A 20,056-nucleotide genomic window follows, 5' to 3' on the forward strand; every position below is an offset into this window, starting at 1 on the left:
TAGCAGCCACTGCACAGTGAGCCCGTATAACCACACAGATTATGAATGACTTCCTAAAGCAACAGAATCACCACCGGAATCCTTGCATTCTGGATGATGGAGGGAAAGCAGATGGCAACCCCTCAGTTATAGCCAGAGACACCACAGTGCAGAGAGGATGAGATCAAAGTGAGGAGGGGATGGTACGGATGCAAACCACATACGTAAAAGCTGTTCTCAAGTTCCACCAAGTCTGGATGCACTTGAAGAAGGGATCTACTTCCACTTCTGCCAAAAAGCCCTTTGGGAAACAAGGCAGCTTTTTCAAACACTGACCACGGAAGGTAAAACTCTCCAACTACATAGTTAAATCCTTTGAAAGCATGCACGCACTTAATCTGGGTCATCCACGTAACCTTAACTCTGCCCACTCCCAGAACAGCCTGGAACACCGCACAGCTCCAGACTCGTGCATCTTTTGCTTGGGAATGCCAGCAAGCTTAGACAGTTTTAGAACTCTCTGACCAAAGACTGCGGCTGTCGGAGGCCACCCAGGGTGTCTGGAAGGTTGCATGAGCTGCTGAGGAATGGCTCTCATTCATTCCCAGACAGCATCCCATTCTTCTCAAACAAGCGCACCTGCACCCAATGTGTTTCCTTGCCAGAACTCATCTTTCTCCATTCTCTCCCACCTCCGCCTTTGCAGCCATCTGTGTCTGAGTTACCAGTTCTTCTCTGAATGCCTTTGAAATCAGGCTCCCTTCCTGAAAAGCGCATCAAACAGAAGCATTCTGATAACATGCCTAAACAAACACATGCATACAATGCATTAGTCAGGTTGACATATATCCATAAAACTGAAACTACGTAAACCTTAGGTGTACACGTTTAGATAGATCTAAGCACTGCATCACTTGCCTGTATAAAGCGCTTCAGTATCCAAAAATGAAGATGCATCTGCAGCTTCACGTAGGTAAGCTCTTTCACCTTGCTCCACTGAGGCTGCGTGAAAGGCACTGAAGATTTTCACATCACTTTGCCCTTTTTATCCATGCAGATGCTAGGCTTGCTGTTCTGCACTCAAATGGATGCACTCTTGACCAGTCTTAACAACATGTCCAGTCTTCCAGCAGTCTGGGAGCACATCTGGAAGTGCTGGTGCTTCATTCAGTCTTGCTGTCACCTGTACAATTCCCATTTCTCATTGTCTCCCTGAACAAACATTCTACCTTAATTCCCATCCTCATTATTGATGACTAATCCTTGCTCCACCCCTCCCTGTAGGACAATTCTGTTTCCTTTATTAGGGCACATGCAACATGCTCTACTCTCCCACGAAAAAACTAAAATGCTTTTTGCTTCTGTGTCAATTTTCACTTTATCCTTGCTTGAAGAACTTCAGTTTAAAGCTTTTCGGCCAATGAATTCCAACTCTATTCAAAATGTTATTTATATATACATACACATATACATACATAAATATTTAACTTCTTACTCTTTATTGTCAATGAGGCATTCTGTGGTTTCTCCATTTTAATTAAAGACAATATGCTTTGATCAGTCCTTACTGCATACTCCAGCATCATATTCAAACTGGAACTAGAAAAAAATTCACCTACAGATAATTCACTGCCTGCTGAAGACACCTCTGTTCAGACATGTGGGCTCAATCAGCACTCGTAGCACATATTCTCCCTCCCATATGCAGGAAGTTTAAGTCTCTAACCATGATGATTCAATGAAATAATGGAAGCAGCAACAGTGCTATAGGCATCTTTATTATCACCCACATTTCATTTGACTCGGTTGAGGTGCAATTTGATGTGGAACTAACACCTAGAATACAATAACTTGGAACGGTAGGAAAACAATTACTATCTGCTCTCTTCACCAAAAATTCAAGCCTGGAGTAGAAGCTCAGCATTTCAGGTGGTATGGAAGAGATTCAGAAACAAACCAGAGCACGAGAAGTGAAAACATTACCTTGAAAATTCTTTAAAGCTGCAAAATCTTGGGGAGGAATTCAGGTCATGCGAACAGAAAATATAAGAGAATTATGCCTTCCGCCACAAGTGAAATATGCCATGACATCACATGGAAGGACTGTATCCTCACAGGAAAACATCTAACTAAACAAGATAATCTGTTCACCCCAACTATTAGCTTACATGCAAGTACTGCCTTGTGGAAGAGAATGTACTGCACTGATGAAAGAATGCTTGGGATAATAACACTGTCCAAGTGGTGATGACTTACAAATAAACAAACAAACAAAAACCACACAGAAGTAGATGAAAGAATTATCATTCACCACCGTTTCAAAACCCTGCTCTCATGTAAAGACAAAAGTCAGTCTGACTGAAGGCTATACCCAAGGAAACCGCAACTGTGTAGAACAGTGGAAAAAAATAGTTAATTTTTAATGTTTATTATCAGATCAGAGCAAGCCCAGCTGAGGCCACCAAGAGGGCCAGGAGCACATGATGCACGAGGAGAAGCTGGGGGAGCGGGGTTTGTGCATCCCGGAGAAGAGAAGGCTGCGGGGAAATCTGATCAGAGTTTTCCACTACCAGAAGTCAGTTAAACATAGAAGACTACCAGACTTTTTCTCAGAGCTGCACAATAAAATGGCAAGAGGCAACAGACACGAGCTGCAACACTGGAAATTCCAGTTGGGATGTAAGGAAAACAAATTTTCCAGTGAGTGGTACAGTCCTGGGACAAGGCCCAGTCTCCATCCTTCAGATTTTCTAAACAACTGTAAAAAGCCCTGAGCAGCAGAGAAGTCAGCTGCTCAACGCAGAAGGATGGATTAGACGACTGCAAGAAGCCCCTCAGAATCTACATTTTTCTGTTACACTCACGTTGCCATTTGAATTGCCTTTTGCAAGTCTGTCATAGATTTACTTTTCACAGGGAACCCAAAGGGTCTCTATCTGATGCTATAAGTCATGCTTAGAGGACAAATTAACAGATTTTAGCATTTACTTTACAAAAACTTACATTAAGAGCTGCCTGCACAGAATACTGTGCTAACTGTAACTGAGTAGGCTCCAGCACGTGGCCAATAGGGCATATTGTGGTCTCAAAGACAGACTCGGAGTTATTCATTAAGATAACCAGCTCCAATTCAGCGCATCCAAGGATAAATCTGCTCCCAGGTAGTTCACTAACAGGAAGGAAAGTTACATTTATTACAGAAATTATTTGCTGAAAAATCGTAATTTGTTTAAATCTATTGTAGATTATTAGGTTACTTTTCCCCCTGAGGTTACAGGAGTGAGCACAAGGGGCATCAAGGGAAGGTGATAAAAGCAACGACACTCCACAAGAAAAGGACAACATCAACAAATTCAAGTCCTGGCATTTCTAGTAAGGAACAGAGAAAGCTCCAACAGCTGGATGTGTTTGACAAGGAAAGGAAATGGAAAAGATAAATTGCTATTTCACATTCTAATAGATTAAATGCACTAAGGAGGACCTCGGGTTTTTTTTGTGGGTTTTCTTTTTTTTTCCTTTTTGTGTTGTTTTTTTTTTTTTCCCCCTCTTCCTTTCCTTGTTTGGAGAGCTACAATCTATTTGCCCTGTCATTATACAGTACACTTCCTGTAGGAGCTATTTGTTTATTTACCCATTTTAATCACAAGGAAAGTATTCATTATAAAAATCTCCCTTTTCAGCAAAGGAGAAACCTTCCAGCCACACGGCTGACACATGTTAACTCGCAGGTATTCACAGAGCAGGTTCTGTTTTAAGCCATCTTTCAGGCAGCCACACAAAGACCACCAAGCTGGGTGTTCAGCTCTGCCAGACCTCCCCCAGCCAGCAGCCCTTGCCAGGAAACACAGGTGACAGCCTGAATGATAAAAAGGCATTTCGAGAGGGAAAAGAAAAAATGTACTGGTTTAGTCTGGGCAGCACCTTAACATAAACCTGCAGGAGCCTTTGTGTACAGCATAGCATGCAGCCATAGAAGCAGGAGCTTCAGAACAAGTCACTCACACCTCCAGCATTCAGAGATCTCTGCTTTCCTCACACCACCCCTATTAATTAGGGAGAAGGGCTGTCATCCAAAGGGACCCAAATAGGCTTGAGAAGCGGGCCCACATGAACCAAACGCCTCACTCCGGGCAATCCCAGATGTGAGTATGGACTGGGAGAAGAACTCCTTGAGAGAAGCCCTGAGGAGAACTTGGGGGTCCTGATGGACAGGAAGCAGGACATGAGCCAGGAATGTGTTCCTGCATCCTGAAAGGCCTGTTATACCCTGGGCTGTATCAACAGGGGTGGCAGCAGGGAGCAGGAGGGGACTGTCCCCCTCTGCTCTGCCCCTGTGAGGTCCCATCTGGAGCACCGTGTCCAGGACTGGGGTCCCCAGCACAGCGATGCAGAGCTGTTGGATTGGGTCCAGAGAGGCCACAAAGGTGCACAGAGGACTAGAGCACCCCTCCTATGAATAAAAGTTGAGGTAGATGGGCTTGTTCCGTTCAGAGAAGAGAACTCACTGAGAGAACTCAGTGCAGCCTTTCAGTATTTAAAGGGAGCTTATAAACCAGATAGAGACCGACCTTTTACACGGTCTGATAGCGATAGGACAAGGAGGAACTGTTTTAAGCTGAAAGAGGGCAGATTCAGTTTAGGTGGCAGGAGGAAATTCTTTACTCAGATGGTGGTGAGGTTCTGGCACAGGCTGCCCTGAGAGCTGTGGGTGCCCCATCCCTGGAGGTGTTCAAGGCCAGGTTGGATAGGATTCTAGGCAGCCTGGTCTGGTGGGCAGCAAATGACTAGTGGATTGGAACTGGATGAGCTTTAAGGTCCCTTCCAACCCAAACCATTCTGTGACTCCACTTCTGCTCTTCTCACAGCCACAGATGTCAAAACACCGAGCACAGACAACAAACCTTCCTCTCCCCCTCCAGTCAAAGCTTTCAGGACAGGGCAGAGGGGAGCAGCTTGCTCTGGGATCACAGCTGAAGCGGCTTGGAAAGACAGAGCAAAATGATCTCACGTGATCTGTTTTTCTGTATTTCAGCAGTTCAGAAAAACAGCATTCAACTCTGCAAACAAGTCATGCTGACTTGGGCTATAAAGTTTACTGCAAATTCGTGATGTTCAGAAAAGAGCTTCTCTACCAGCACATCCTGGCAGGCAGCACTTCTGCCATTCCGCAGCACAGAGCTGCCTCACTCCCTTAGCTCCAGCACCCCATAAGGCAGGAGTCCCAGGGGCCCAACATCTGCACTCAGCATGGTCAGGACCAGGCACTGTGAATGCTTACTTGGAGCTTTCAAAGTGACTGCAGGGCCACTGTTTATCATTCTTGCCCTTCCAGCTACATACATCATTCCTCCTGGCCACAAACAGAGCTGCCCAGTTCCCAAGTGACTCTGCACTCAAAGCAGGATTTTCTGCACTCACAATCTCCTTACATTAGAAAACTCAGTTGCCACCCATGTGCACGATAGAGAAGCTGTAACATCTGAGCAAACAAAAAACCGGCATCTGCTTTTAGAAGAAAAACAACAAAACACAAGACCAATAGCTTTTGGAGGTGGTACAACCTGGGTGCCTATAGATGAATTGCCTATCATTTCCTATTGGAAGTTTCTGTTCTCATCTGTTTATAAACTTTGCCAAAATTTAACTGTTTTGGCTGAAATTACCCATGCCAGGTGCTTGCCTCAAGCTGATTTTTGTTGGATAGCTTCATCAAAAATGTCTCCGCTATTTCCAAGAACTAAATTATGGAAAAATACTTTGTTTTGTCCATGCTAAAAATATTTCAGCTACTCTGCTGAAAAACTCTTGCACTTTCATGCTTGCAATTTGGCACAGAGTCATCTTTTTTTGTCAGGGTGTTACATCTGTAATCATAAAAAGTGCCCAAACTACATCAAGCTCAGTCTGAAAAAGCACTGTATGCACTCACTTGGAAAAGACCTCCTTTGCAGCTAAATTTTCTTAGTCCTTCTACGCTGGGCATGCTCATTCTAAGAGTCTCTTCCTACAAGGTAATTGGACTGCTTTATGCAATGCTCCTCAGCATCACAGAGCACGCTCCAGGCCAAGGTCACAAAGGCTGAGCTGGATAAGTTCAGAGCATCACATCTCGTTCTGCTGGCTGACCTGACAGGTGATAAATCTGTGCTGATAACAGCTACTCCACTAGCAGGAGTCACATTGGCCTCGCTGAACATGCATATGAATCACATTCTTAGAACCGATACATGTATTATACATATATGTATATATGCACTCACACATCATTAAACAATTTTAAATGAACATCAGGGTAACAGTTTGGGCGCACAAATTAAGAAAAGCAAGACCTATGTTGCATATACAACCCTAATTAAGACCTTGTGTGTACACATTATGACACAAGCCTTAAAAACGTATTCACCTACTTCTCCTCTCTCCCCAGTCTCCATTTCTTCTTCACCCAATGTAAAGATGGACTTTGCCCTGGGGATAAGTGAAGGTTGTGTAATGAGGCAGAAGAATGCCTGCCTCATTTGTTAGAACATGTGTGTTAAATATACAAGACAGAGAGCTGAGAGAGAACTGCTAATATTTAAAGCAAATGAATGATGCCTGAAAACCTTTCTCTTTTTTTCCCTTTAAATTCCCTTCTGTCAGAGGAGTCTACAGAAGCTGCTGAATGCAGATCACAAATCTAACTTCTGCAGGTCGCTACTGGTTAAGTGCTTTTGATTTGCTCAGCATCACCTTGCAACAACTATCATTGATAGAAAAGATTATTCCAGCATTTCAAGAAGATACAGAGGCTTCAAACTTCAACTGATGCGTGCCTTAGCTTTCCCTTTTCAGTATGGAGAGAGTGGCTTCTCTCACAGAAGTGCTGGAAAGACAGTTAATGAAATGCATACAGAGCATCCTAGCAGCAGCGATGAACATCACAAACCTGAAAGGAAAGCATTTACCATATCCTCAGAACACAGTTTAAACAATGAGAAGAAAGAAAGGCTGGTAGCCTTCATCTTAACTACAGAAATTAAACATAATATTAAACAGTATCTCCTTCACTGAACATCTCAGGTGTCAAATGATGCAATGTGACAGAGGAAAAGAAGAAAGAACAGAGCTATGTAACTGGAGACTGTACTGTAATGCATGGCACATACAGAACCACAATGCTGCACAGGAATCCTCAGCTGTGGCACTTCCTAACTGCCAAGAGCTTGACTTGTGAAGTAAGCATTTAATAACAATGACTCGCAGAGGTAACTTAAGAAGTATGACCCCATACTTCCTCGTTTTAAGCAGCCACAATCTGGCCTCCGATTTTCTGGTATCCTTCAGTAAGAGGTGGAAATGGCAGGCTGCACATGGCTACGGCTTTCAGCTGTGAGCAAGATGAGAGCTGAACACATGTAACAGATGTGCACATACAGATAACAACTGACTGGGTACAATATCACTTATGTACACGTGTATCATAAACGTGTACTGCATACATACTCCTGAACATACAGGCAAGATAGAAACCGAAATTCACCTTCAGAACTCCAATTTTCAAAACAAAGGGTTGCGTTATTTTTACCCTCCCTCAAATCAGATAAATTATTTCACCAGGCTGCAGAAATAACCTAAAAAAACAGAATGCAAACAACAAAACAACTTCACTTTGATCACATCTCCTATGCTAGTAGCTCTGCTGAGATTGTTAGCAAGCAGACTGCCAGCACATAGTAAAGAAGTCTCGGTGCATGTCTGTGCAATGCTCTGGGTTCACAAAGCCAGAATCTGCCCTCCGCTACAGATGAAGTTCACAAGGAAAAAAAGGAATAAGGACTCTCTTCTTCCATCTGCCCTGAATGCAGCAATGAGGCAGGATTCCAACCTAGCACTCAGGAGAGTGCCAAAAAGGGGACTGGCTACTGTGCTGGCTGCCACCCCAGGGCCCCAGGGGTGTGAGGCCCGCCAGCTGTGGGGTGGAGCCATGCCCCCAGCCAGCTACAGCCTCTGCTGCTGTCTTGCCTGCTGGCCGGGCCTGCCTAATGATCTTTTTAAGAAAAGCAATATTGTGCAGTTCATCATGCGGTGCAGGTGTTCACCTTCAGCTGTCGCTGCCCTGTGCTGGCAGGGTAGCTCCGGCAGCCAGCACTTGTCTGCCTTCCCCGCTGCATGCGGCGCAGCACCTACGGCCAAATGAAAGCATCCAAGGCCAGCTTCATTCTGAAAAATGAAATGTTTAGGAAAGAAAAGCTCTTGCCTGAGCACAGGGAGAACAGATTTTTAACTGTGCAAAGCAGTGGTGCAGTTGAGCTGAGCAGAGACTGAGACACAGCTAGGAGAATGAGGGAGCATCACTTTACCCTGGTGGTGCAGAGAGAGGGGAAGGAGGCAATTCCAGCTGCAAGGAAGGACAGACTGCCTGGGGCAGTAATTTCTTCGGCTGCTCCCCAGGTCATTGTGGAACCACTTGTGTTTCACTTCAGCAGATTAAGGCAGGGCAGGACTGCAAAATGCCTGAAGACTCAGTTTCACAAAGGTGCACGTTAAACTATTGGCTGAGAGATAAATGGACACAAAGATATCAACTACCCAACTCCATTTCTTCCACCTCGACAAGGAAAGAAAAAGCAGTTTAATTCCCGGGTTTAAACACCATTAGGGCCGTGGTATCTTTCATTTTTGTCAGGCAGATTTGAGGAGTTTCTACTAGACAGCCCATTCCCTCTGACTTTCATCCAAAGGCACTACAGATTTCTGCTTTTAGAACTCAGCAACTTGTTTGGTTTCCTAAAGCACAATAAGACTTCAGGCAAGAGAATCTGATATTCAGGCCCTTAAAAATAGCTCATAAAAATGTATTAAAAGACTACGAACTGAATTACCAACTCCTGAACAGTGTTTTGACCTCTCCAAGCATCCCCCAAGGTACAATCTCAGTGTTGCCAAACACACACTGATCATTCTCCAAACAATCCCACACAGAAGATGAAACAAGTGCACAGACACATTAAGGGGTTTGTCCAGCAACACAAAGACAGTGACCGCGCTGATAATAAAACCTCTGTATAAAGCTCCATTTGGGAACTGAACAATAAATGGAGCCTTTTTCTATGGGTGTCATATTACAGAGTCGTCCCAAATCCTAACATCAGATTCATGTACTTGGGCAAAACAAGATCTCATCCAGTTCACATTCCCTCCCCCCCCCAGCCCCTATTTTCCTATCATAGTCGCTAGTGATTTTTGACTTTACATACAACACATATATTAACCTAATCAAAGCAGAGGAATGTAATTCACTCTTACAGGTGCAGCTATATGCAAACTACATTCTCAGTGGGAGAGCTAGTTGCCATTTTAACCACATCTCCGCAGCTAAACTGGGAGTACACTGGGCTTTTATCCCACTTGAAGCAACAGATCCCACACACACAACCACATTAGTTTTCATGCAATTCTTTGACCTGGAAGTAATCATAACTTTCCTCTACAGAATGGTGAGCTATGACCGGTTGTAGGACCTGATATTTTTGCTGCTGGGCAGCATTTGTTCTGCTCTCGTATGTCAAAATACAATTTGAATTAGAAGGAAAAAAAAGCAAATGCTTTACTAAGCTACAAACAATGAAAAAAGGTGTTCTGCCTGCCATCAAGCCCCGCTGTTAAAATATTAACACAATGTAAATATTGTAATATTGAGGAAGTACACTGTGTCAGTACTTCCTGGCACCACACAAGAGCTTCACTGTTCACTTCAATCCCTGCTGTTAGTTTTAAACACGCACAACTTAAACAAGGCATCTGAGCTTCTCCAGTCCCGGGGTAAAATTGCAGAGAGGCGAAAGCTTACTGTACATTTTCTCTAGTCTAAAACCCAAAGTATTACAAAGATTCCCTAAATCCAAACAATTATGTCCATGTCAGTACTTTTGAGGGAAAAATATTCTGCAGGGTCTTTCAAAAGTCCTGGCATATTGCTGCCAAACAAGGAAAGATCTTTGGGTATGCACTGTCCTCCCCTTCCTTAGCAAAGAAAAACAAGCTGCAAATGCCCACCAGTGCCAGAAGCCTGAAAGCCCAACTTATTCATCATGGCAAAAGGCCCATTCTCCAGATCTGCCAGTTAAACACATTACTAGCAATTGACTCTCTCCCTCTCAATTCAAAGGATAAGCAACATATATGTAATTAAGAGAATGAGGCAGCTACCTGCTGTTTGTAAGGCAAACGTGGCAGTCAGGCCTTAGGAATGCATCATAGCAGCTAGACAGTATTTGTAATGCAATCTTACTAAAATCAAGCCAGCTTCATAAAACAGTGAAGACAGAATGATCTCTGGAACAGAAATAGCCCTGGACAAACCTGCAAAAACCCAGAAGACTTGATCTGGAGGTAACTCGACGAATGCTGAGCAGAATTTCACTCCACTGGCTTTGGTTAATATAAGTTAGGCAAAATCACGCCGCTTATAGAAGCGAAGATTTGACCAGCTTGAATGGAAACAGCATAAAGCCTTGAAATCTGAAATGACCACTGTTTATGTTTAGAGGCCTCATTGTGTCATGCACTGTGACATGTCGGACAAAGACCGTCCTTGTTCCCCAGACATAACGATCTAAATTCAAAACAGAACTAAGTACACACCAAAAAAAAACCTGAATGTGTGAAATGTTTCCACATATTCAAGCAATGCTTAATTCCAACAAAACGACATGGCTGAGATTTCCAGAAATTAAGTCTTCACGTTGCATTATGACAAAGGAGATGAATACACACTGCTTCGTGCTTCCACAGAATCCACAGAGCCCACGATGTCACTGACTCTTTTAAAATATAGGTAATAAAAGGCTTATTCCAGATTTAAAATGCCTTCTCCTGAAGCCTTCTCACCTTTCAGACATTCTCATACACAAATGAGATCCAAAATGACTTGCACAATGCTCCCACGTGCCAGTCACAGCAGCAGATAAGCTTTATTCTTATGCATGGTAAGAAATTGCCCTGAGGGTTAACACAGATTTTCCACTTAATTTTAACTCACTCCCAGAACCTTATTCAAAGAGCTCCTTTGAACACATACACAACTGCATCACCAGATTTGTATATGGTCAAGGCTAACACAAATCCCCTTACTCACCCACCCACAATGTTTTCTCACATCAGTTTATCTACTAAGAAAAGCACTCCGAACACAACGCTTACTCAACCCCTTTATCTTTCATCTTACTTAAAAGGGAGAAAAACTCTTGAGAACTCAGTGAGCATTCAATATATGTAACATACATGAGAGAGCTGCAAAAATTCTAGGAGCAAGACATCAATTCCAAAACTCAACTACTTACTGTGAGGAGAGTTGTTCATTTGTTTGTTTTGTTGGTTTTTTTTTTAAAGATAAACAAGAGGGTTTTTTTTTGTCCATTTCATGAAATATTATAGCTAAGATCCTTCTCCGCTTCCATAAATGGATGTTTTTCTTGCTCTCCGTGGGTGGTCTCAGAGTTTTGACAGAGGAACATCACAAGCTAAAAACATAGGATGCTGCAGAGATAGCCCACCTGCAGCGGTGGTGGATGTGAGGGGGGAGAGGAAAGGTGATTTCAAAGGCCAAAACAGACTGTGGTGGGGGAAAGCAAAGGTCAGAAATGTATTCACAGCCCTAACAATGGGGGAGCCCTGGCAAAGTGAGCAGCCAAGAAACACAGCTACATTAGGATAACAAGGGATGCAGAAAGAAGCCAAAATTTTAGCTTTCATTTTTGTCATTACTAGATTAAAAGAAAAGCCTAAGCAAGAAAGTGAGACATAACACTTAGCATTGTTTTTCACAACATTAAAGATGTTTGTTTGTTTTTAATTAGCTTATTTTCCATTGTATGACAGCCAATTTAATGAAGCAAATTTCTCTTTAAAAGCTCCAGTATGAAGTACCTGTCAGTGTAAGCACTTGCTGTGACTTTACATTGTGTCTGGTTTCTTACCTGTTTTCTACAAGGAAGTCTACCACATATTTCTTCAGACAGTAGAGATGGGCATCCATCAGCCCTGTTCTGATGTGCATCCTGGGGTGCCTAGAGGAGGGAAAAAAGAAATATCATGGAGTTTTGCATGGCTGTTTGCAAGAGTTTGGCTTTGCAATCAAGTCAGTGGATTGTGAGAAGTTTGCAAAGGTACATCTGCTTCTTTCTTTCCACTGCTGGATAATCAGGCAGGAGAATAGTGCAGGCTGCCATTACCGGACTCTGCAAACTTACACCTGCTGGCCCTGGGCTGATTTGCTGCGAAAGAAAACACCTCCTCCAAGGAGTCATTACTCCTGCTACATCTTCTTATGTAAGTGGAAATTGCACATTACTGGGCAGGAAGCCAAAGTAATGGGCCCAGAGTGCTAAAAGTTACAGTGGGTAATGTCAGGGTACAATAATTCAAAGCTTCTGGCTAAGTGCCTGCCTTAATATGCAAGGCTGTGCATGTTCCACTAGCAAACACAACACTACCGTGTTTTTTCCAGCTCTTCCTGGAGGCAAACGGGGGAATGAGATGGGGTCTGCCCACCTTCCCAGCACTACACATTACAAATGACTGCCACAGCTTGATTACTATGCATTTGTGTCTCCGGTCCAATAAGATGGAAAACATCAAGAAAACTCCCTCTCATCATCAGCCAAACAATGGCAAACAGGGAATTCCTACCTTTCAGACCAGGGGCACATTAACAGCTCTCAGTAACTCAGAAGTCTATCAGATCCACTGTTTTAAGAACAAAGCCATCAACAGTCCAACTACTCTGAACTGGTTCAAGATGTCTGTAACTGGTTCTGGGGCTATCAAGGAAGGAAATCACAACCCATACCTGAAAGGATATATATTTTCAATTTTTTCTTCCTTTGATGCCCAGATTCTGTAATGGAGTCTAAATGAACACATCCTACCAGTATCTTCCAGCCGACTTTGTTCTCTTACTCCAGGACACACTACAGTCAGATGTTTGCAATCAAGATCATTTTTACTAATTAGCCAAGAAGAGGGATCACTCACAACTTAGGCTAGTACATGTATAAATAAACCAATACTAGCACACTGATTGCTTACTAATACCAATATACCAAAGCATTCTAGAAAGACATTCTTTCAGAGCGTATCTTGATTAACACTGAACAACCAAAGGTCTTAAAATTTTATAATTCAGATGGCATTTCTCAAGCATGTCATTCAATTCAAGCCAAGGGTACTATTAACTGGCGACACATTCAGTAAGACCCCATTGTAAGGAAAAGCTCCTGTATGAGTTGTACGGCACTTGGGAGTAAGTATATGGTACTAAGTGATACATACACCTCCAGCAGGTTACTTCATTAACAAAACATGAGCTCACCTAGCAGTGCTCCAGTACTGATGTTATCAGTAGCCCAGATGTTGCTGTGGAAGTCAGCCCAAATAGCAATGTTCCTTATGCAAGGAAAGGGAGTCTACTGAGTTTAAAGAGATCTGCATCTGCAAATTCACAAACTTGTTACTGCTCTGCATCCAGAGGATGGTTTCCTCATTCTGGGTTTATGGGATAAAGAATCTTTCCATCTTCCCTGAGAAAACAAAGCTCTATTGTATTTATAGAATGAATATGTTAATAAATGTATTTATAGAGAGAACAGGACAAAAGAATTCTTAACTTGAAGATGACACAGCACCAGTATGCCATTTTTCTCTCTCTCTATTCAAGCTTCCTTTAAATACAAGGCAGAAGAAGGTAACAAGGCTACAAGCAGAACAGCGTAAGCCAGGAATTCCTCAGTGAGTGCCAGCTCTGCTGCCAGTGTCTGAGCAGCTTTCACGCATCCAATCTCCCCACTTGCAAACTGGAATGACACTGTTTAGCTACACCTCAATGCACTGAGGATATGTAACTACATGCAAGTACTATATCAAGGTAGCTAAGCAACTTTACAACAGAGCTGCATAAAATGTGTCTAAGCAGACAGAGCAGCACAGTGCTGTCCTTTCAGCAGCTTCATCGCACCTTGAGTGATGAAAATCCAGCCAGATCACAAGAAGTACTGAAGCACCACTCTAAGTTGGCTTTCAATGCAGAATATATAACAATAATGGAATGTCATGCTGAACAAGGGGGAGGTCCCACAATGAAAATCCTCTGAAACACAGACCACCTAAGAGATGTGCAACAGAATAGCCCCATAGATTAATATTATAATCACAGTCCCGGAGGTCAATCAGGCAAGTTTGGGCATATGCATAAACAAAACCGTGATTTCTGTAAACCAGACTCGAGGAGAAAATAGCCACGCTAATCCAGGCTGATAAGAGCACTGTCTCATAACAAGCCACTAAAGACTCTACCCATTTTCACTGACTAACACTTCAACCAGTTTATCCTCGGGTACAAGAACAGGAGTCAAATAATCTAATAGATAACAGCAAACTCCATCACTACTCCAAATGAGCATCTTGTTACTAATACAGAAAGCCGTGCTCCCGACCCATGCCTCTGATCTCCCCCTCCATCAGCTAATCTTCACAACATATGAAAAATGAGCCAGTCACAAGAACAGCTGATACGGAGAGAATCGAATAACAAACAATGCGGGAGCTGAGAGCCGGCGCACCTACACTTATCGCTCGGAAGGAGATAATGCACAGCGCTTTTAATTATACCATCAAAGCAACGGAGAAGGTAGTGGGAGGGGCTGGCTGCAGATGGGTACGTGTTAATGCATGCAGGGTTGGGTAGTTTATCAAAAGACGAAGGCTGGATATACATCTGAGAGGGTCGCAGTAGAGATGAAAGTTACGACGGCCATTGTTGGAGCTCTTTAATGAGCGAGGAACGTCAAATGTGAAGCCTCTAAGAATCATACCAATTACTACATGAACTTCAGTTCAATCTAGCAAATGTAATCAAGCACGAGTCATTAAAATACATGGTAAAGCTCCCATTGGCGCTGCCACTATAGCATCTATTATGGTCTGTGCTCCCATGCAAGCAAGGGGGCTGCTCCTGTTGTAAGCCTGTGTGTTATGTTAAGTGATGGCAGATTTCAGCCCTAATGATGCGGCACAGAGGGCTCCCTGGCAGAAAGCTGACAATGAGGAAGCTCACAGAGATCTGTTGAGAAGTGAGGAAAAGATCGGCAATTAAAAGAGCAATTTCAAAGAATGCAATTTAATGTGTAAAATTAGCTTTTATCAGCACCTAATTCCACAAAATCCCGACTCGGGATGAGAGCACATAAAGGTCTGCAAGAGGCCTTAGAAAGGCCTGTGCCCATCATTCCTCACGCGCCATTGTGAAATAATAAGCAGTACTAACAGGATTGATGCATGCTTCATACATGGCATTGCTTTGAAAGCGGAGCCCTGAGCTTTTTTCTCCCTGATAACCTCTCCGGGGATTTCCTCCCTCGGGGAAGTCAAGCACCGATAGAGCAACCTTCCCTTCTTAAAGGCAAAAAGAGGGACAATTGTTTCAACTGTAAACTAATTAAGAGCGATTACCACCGAGAGCTGGAGGTTCCAAGCAGCCCCGCACTCCCACTGACAGTGTGATAATGCCAGGCTGGGGTCAAAATCATAAATCTGAAGGGAGCGCACACAATGCTTAAAGCCAAAAAGCCTCTCTACTAAGCATGGGATATTGCCACATTAACCTCAGCACCTCACAAATAAACTAGCTGAGAAAGAGAAATCCCATGGCCTCCTTCCCTTTAACTTCATACAGCTGTTGGTGGAAAATATGAAGGCCTTTAAATAATCTCAAGGACCTGGGGCTATCTGTACTCCAACACTAATCTGAGCGGTGACACAATAAGAAGGCAATCACAGCTACTATTAACCTGGCTTCCGAGCTGATATGTGAATTACATCCACCATGGGCTTATGGAGTATTAGTTCATCTCCCTGCTATCCCTCAAAGAAAAAGAAGTAAATTAAAAGCACTCTGAGTGAAAATGATGGATTCCATGCATTTATGTTCTAAGTAATCGCAAGTAGCTCACACAGTCCGCGTAGCCAAAGTGTATTCCCTTCCTCCCCTTCCCACAGCACACACTGTATTCTAGCAATAAGTGCACCATCCGCTTCCAACACACCGGGCTGACCCTGTCTGTCTGCACGGAGGTGGTACTCTCCTGTTGATACAAAACCAGTGTACAGAGCCACGCTAAGAGAAGTCCTACAGCAAAAGCTGCCAGACCACCTTTCATGTCTCGAGCATTCCTACTTTTAAAGGGGGAAAAAAAAATCCCTAAAACGCATTGCTCATTTACGGGACAGCTCTTGGCTGTAAACTCACTAATAATAAAAGACCACTGTTACACTGGCTCTTCAAAAATCCCAGACACCTTATGACCTTAATTTTACACAGTGCTTTTGGCCAAAAGGATCCCAAAGCACTTAGCAAATGAATGTCCCCACTGTACGGCGGGTCTGCGTTGCCCACCAGTGAAATGCTGCCATCTCTGGGCTGAACAGCAGCAGCTGTGGTGCACGGCTCTGCTCGCTGTCCTGGGTTGTCCTGCAAAACTGGGCCGGGGCCACCCGCCTTCTGCCAGCTCTGCAGGAGGGCTGAGCAAGGTTTAATTAGAAGAATCACATCATCTATCATAGAACGGCTCTGGCTGGCTGTATGATGTTTCTCAGGTGGAAGAACTGGTTCAGCTGTGTTCTGAGGAACACCTGGGTGATGTAAGGCAGCTGGCACAGCGAGGAGCAGGGTACAGCTTGGCAGAAATACCATTGCCAAGCTGGATTTAAAGGTGGCACAGACTACTGCTGCCTGTCTTATGGACTGTGCCATGATCCCCAGTGACCCTGACCTCTGCCTCCCAAGTTCAATCATCCCAACTTCTTGATGTTGCTCTTCCTTCAACTTTCTAAAAACCCTATTTACCAAAACAAGAGGGCATCACACAACACTCTTTGATTCCCTGAGGGCCTAGCAGGGAAGGATACGGCATGTTCACAGCCCAGCTCTCCTACCAGACACCCCAGCACCTGCCTGCAGACAGCCTGCAGACACCCAGGAACGTAACACTTCATGCTCCCAAAGCTGCTTCTGTAGAGGCCCTGCACCAGGAATGGCAAGTAGTTCAAAATCCAAATGTTTCATTGATCTAATGACCTAGAGTTGCTTGAAAGCCTTCTGAATAATAAATATTTTTCATTTATAACCCTCACCATGTGCCATTTTTCTTTGTTGTATTATATTATTAATATGCTCATGAGACTCTAATACAAATTATGAACCTACTTCTGACAAGAAGATGTTGAAAACTTTTTGGTAAAGAAACGAGCTTTCATTGAAAGCCAAAGATTAAGTCATTTTCTTTAGAATAAAGAGTATAGGTTAGCAGGCAGAGCTCAGGATTAATATTTGATCAAGGTCAGCAATGGTTTACAATAAGCCAGCATGACCTTCCATACACAAAGACTCGTTATCTTGGCTCCAACGCCACGACTTAACATTTACGTCTGTTCGACTCCAGTGCTGAGCAGTGAGGGTGCTGACGGCTGCGTGGCCAACTCATCGCACAGCCCTGCACAGAATGTTTTTCCTCACCCTGCTCCAGCTTCATCTTAGGAAAATGAGAACAGCAGCAATTCCTCACCCACCCCAAGAGGAGGAACGCTCCCTGGGTGCACGAGCATCCCCTGAGAGCATGCTGACACAGCTGCTGGGGACAGCAGTTTCCCTAAGCTTGGTTGAAGGGGCTGCTCTGCCACACTGAGTGCTAACAGCTGTAAGGAACAACATGAGGGCTGGGGCTCCCCGCAGTCTCCCTACCCCTTTCTCCTTTCCCTGCCCTCCACTGAAATCCAGGCTGTGCACATCATTTACACTAGGTGCTTTTCTACCAGGCTAGAACACCCACATGCTTCACTTGGAAAACAAAAGGGAGACCAACATGATAATAAGGATGAAGTTTGGTAAGAAGAGAGGAGAATACACTGAAGGAGGGCAGGGACTGCCAGAGACATTATTAATAGGTTCTACCCTTGAGCTCCAGCAGCTACTTGTTCTGCACACAGAGAAAAAGGATTAATCAAGCCTTGCACGTAAAGTTTCTTTCTGTGGTGTGCCAAAATATTTAAAGCAGTACATACAAAGTGTAAGCCTTTTTATTATACACATTCAATGTAATAATCTCATGCTACAGTTAAGGCTGGGATGACAATGAAGTAGATTACTGTGCACTACAACCAATTCAATTCCAACACGACGGGACGTGGCTTAGTCACTTCGTTCAGATTTGGTATTTGAGCTTATTTTTCTTATGCTGAGCTAAACTGTGATTTAAGAGATTTAATCAAGCTTTGGGAAATGCTTTCTTTGCTAAAGGAGGAGAAAGAACTAAAAGTCTGCACCTGGCAACCCTAATGATTTCCAATTTTCAGCTCATTTTGCTTCCTGCTTAGTGGAAATTCACCTTAGCAAATAATTGTTCCCTAAGATCACCAGGGCTGAAAGGATGACAACACATGAGAGGAACAAGTTTTAAGCAAACAAGTGAAGCTGGAGGATTGAGTAGAGGCTACTGAAGAACAGCAGTTCCTGCTGATCCCTCCTACACCAGTTCCCAAAGGGCCGAGCAGCAGACATATGATATATTTTCTTAAATCAAATAATTACAGTAAATGCATGGGAAACAGTGAAAGTGAATACTGGGTCAAAGCTGTAGGTCACTAGCAATATATAGCTTAAACACAGGAAGGTTGCTGCAGTTTCTTAACGCTGCTGCCCTAGACTTGAAGGCAAACAGAGCCATACCCAGCACCACACCTTGCCGATCAGAGCTTTGCTCCTGAGGGCTACAAGGGTGTTCTGTGCCTCTCGGGTACAGAGGGGCATTTTCCCCACAGCTAAGACTTACAGTGTAGGATCTGCAAAATGCAGGTACCTCATGAGAGCCTTCTTCACTATCAGCTGCTTGCAATTAAAAATCTCTTTTGAAATCTGTTACTGTGCACAGACCACACCTGATCACTTGTTCTCATTTCCCTAAAGGAAAATAGAGCTCAAGTTATGGCTCAGCCCCTGCATTCAGGTACACCCTCAGGCACACGACAGCCTGGGGCAACATCAGTTTTGGGTCATGAGGCTCAGGACAGCATCAGCATTCAAACACTGCCCAGCTCTGCAGAGAAGAAACAGAGCAAGTAGTATAAATGCCACACAAGTAAAACAGAGATGCATACATTCCTTGCCACTTTGAAAGACACTACGGTATTTGTCGGCAAATATTTTAGAAGTATCAAATATGAACGTCATGAAAACAAAGCCTTACAAATAGTGAATGCATCATTCTTTATGCAGAGTGACAATAGAGTTTAAAACCAAAAGTGAGTTCAAGTTCCTCTGAAGCCAAGTGCAGCCTCCTCTTCCTTATCCAACTAAAAGTAACCCTATTCTTCTAATTCTTCTAATACGTAACTTGCATTTTACAGGACATCATCAGAAATGCCAGGGGGTGAACACGAAGATCAGGGGGAAAAAAATGACATAGGAACATTTGCTACCACAAGAAGAGTTCAACATCCATCCCAAGTCCAAGTGTGCATTTTTTAAACAAGTAATTACAGCAGCTACAACCACATTGCTTTAGTTTCTGATTAGACTGGATTACTCATAACTTAAAATTTCCAGATTTGTTAATGGCCATAACAGAAGTCACTGCAGCACATTACTGTAAGGATTCTGAGCTCACACATAAAATGCTTTCAGGAGGACACTGAAGTAGGTGTGCTACAGCATAAAGCCCGACTGAACATACACATACAGTGCACTGAGGACAGAGAGGAACTTCCAGCATTTTTCATCTTTCACCCATTGCTGGGACCTGGATAACAGCTTAAGATTCAGCAGGGGGGATTTCACTCCTTTTACACGGTGATAATATGACTGTCAGAAAACTGCAGTGGACAAGAGAAAATCCTGGCCAACTCAATGCAAGCTCACACAAATAAGAGCTCTGTACAGCTCAGCACCTGCTAACTCTACACAGCAGGTGGGAACTACCTTTAATGAGGTGGGCAGCGTTCACTTTAAAAAGTCTTGAAGGAAAAGTTATCTTGATACCTAATAAGACAC

General features: G+C 43.5%; 1 protein-coding gene across 1 annotated transcript in view; it reads right to left on the bottom strand.

Moving 5' to 3' along the window:
* Window positions 1-20,056, bottom strand: part of EIF2B3 (eukaryotic translation initiation factor 2B subunit gamma) — a 90,902-nt gene that overhangs the window by 34,134 nt on the left and 36,712 nt on the right. Inside the window, exon 6 of the mRNA XM_072343018.1 lies at window positions 11,937-12,026. Within this exon, the coding sequence (XP_072199119.1) occupies window positions 11,937-12,026 (90 nt within the window). The remainder of the gene's footprint in view (window positions 1-11,936; window positions 12,027-20,056) is intronic.

This window comes from Excalfactoria chinensis, chromosome 8 (genome assembly GCF_039878825.1).
Source record: "Excalfactoria chinensis isolate bCotChi1 chromosome 8, bCotChi1.hap2, whole genome shotgun sequence".
Classification (NCBI taxonomy): Eukaryota; Metazoa; Chordata; class Aves; order Galliformes; family Phasianidae; genus Excalfactoria; species Excalfactoria chinensis.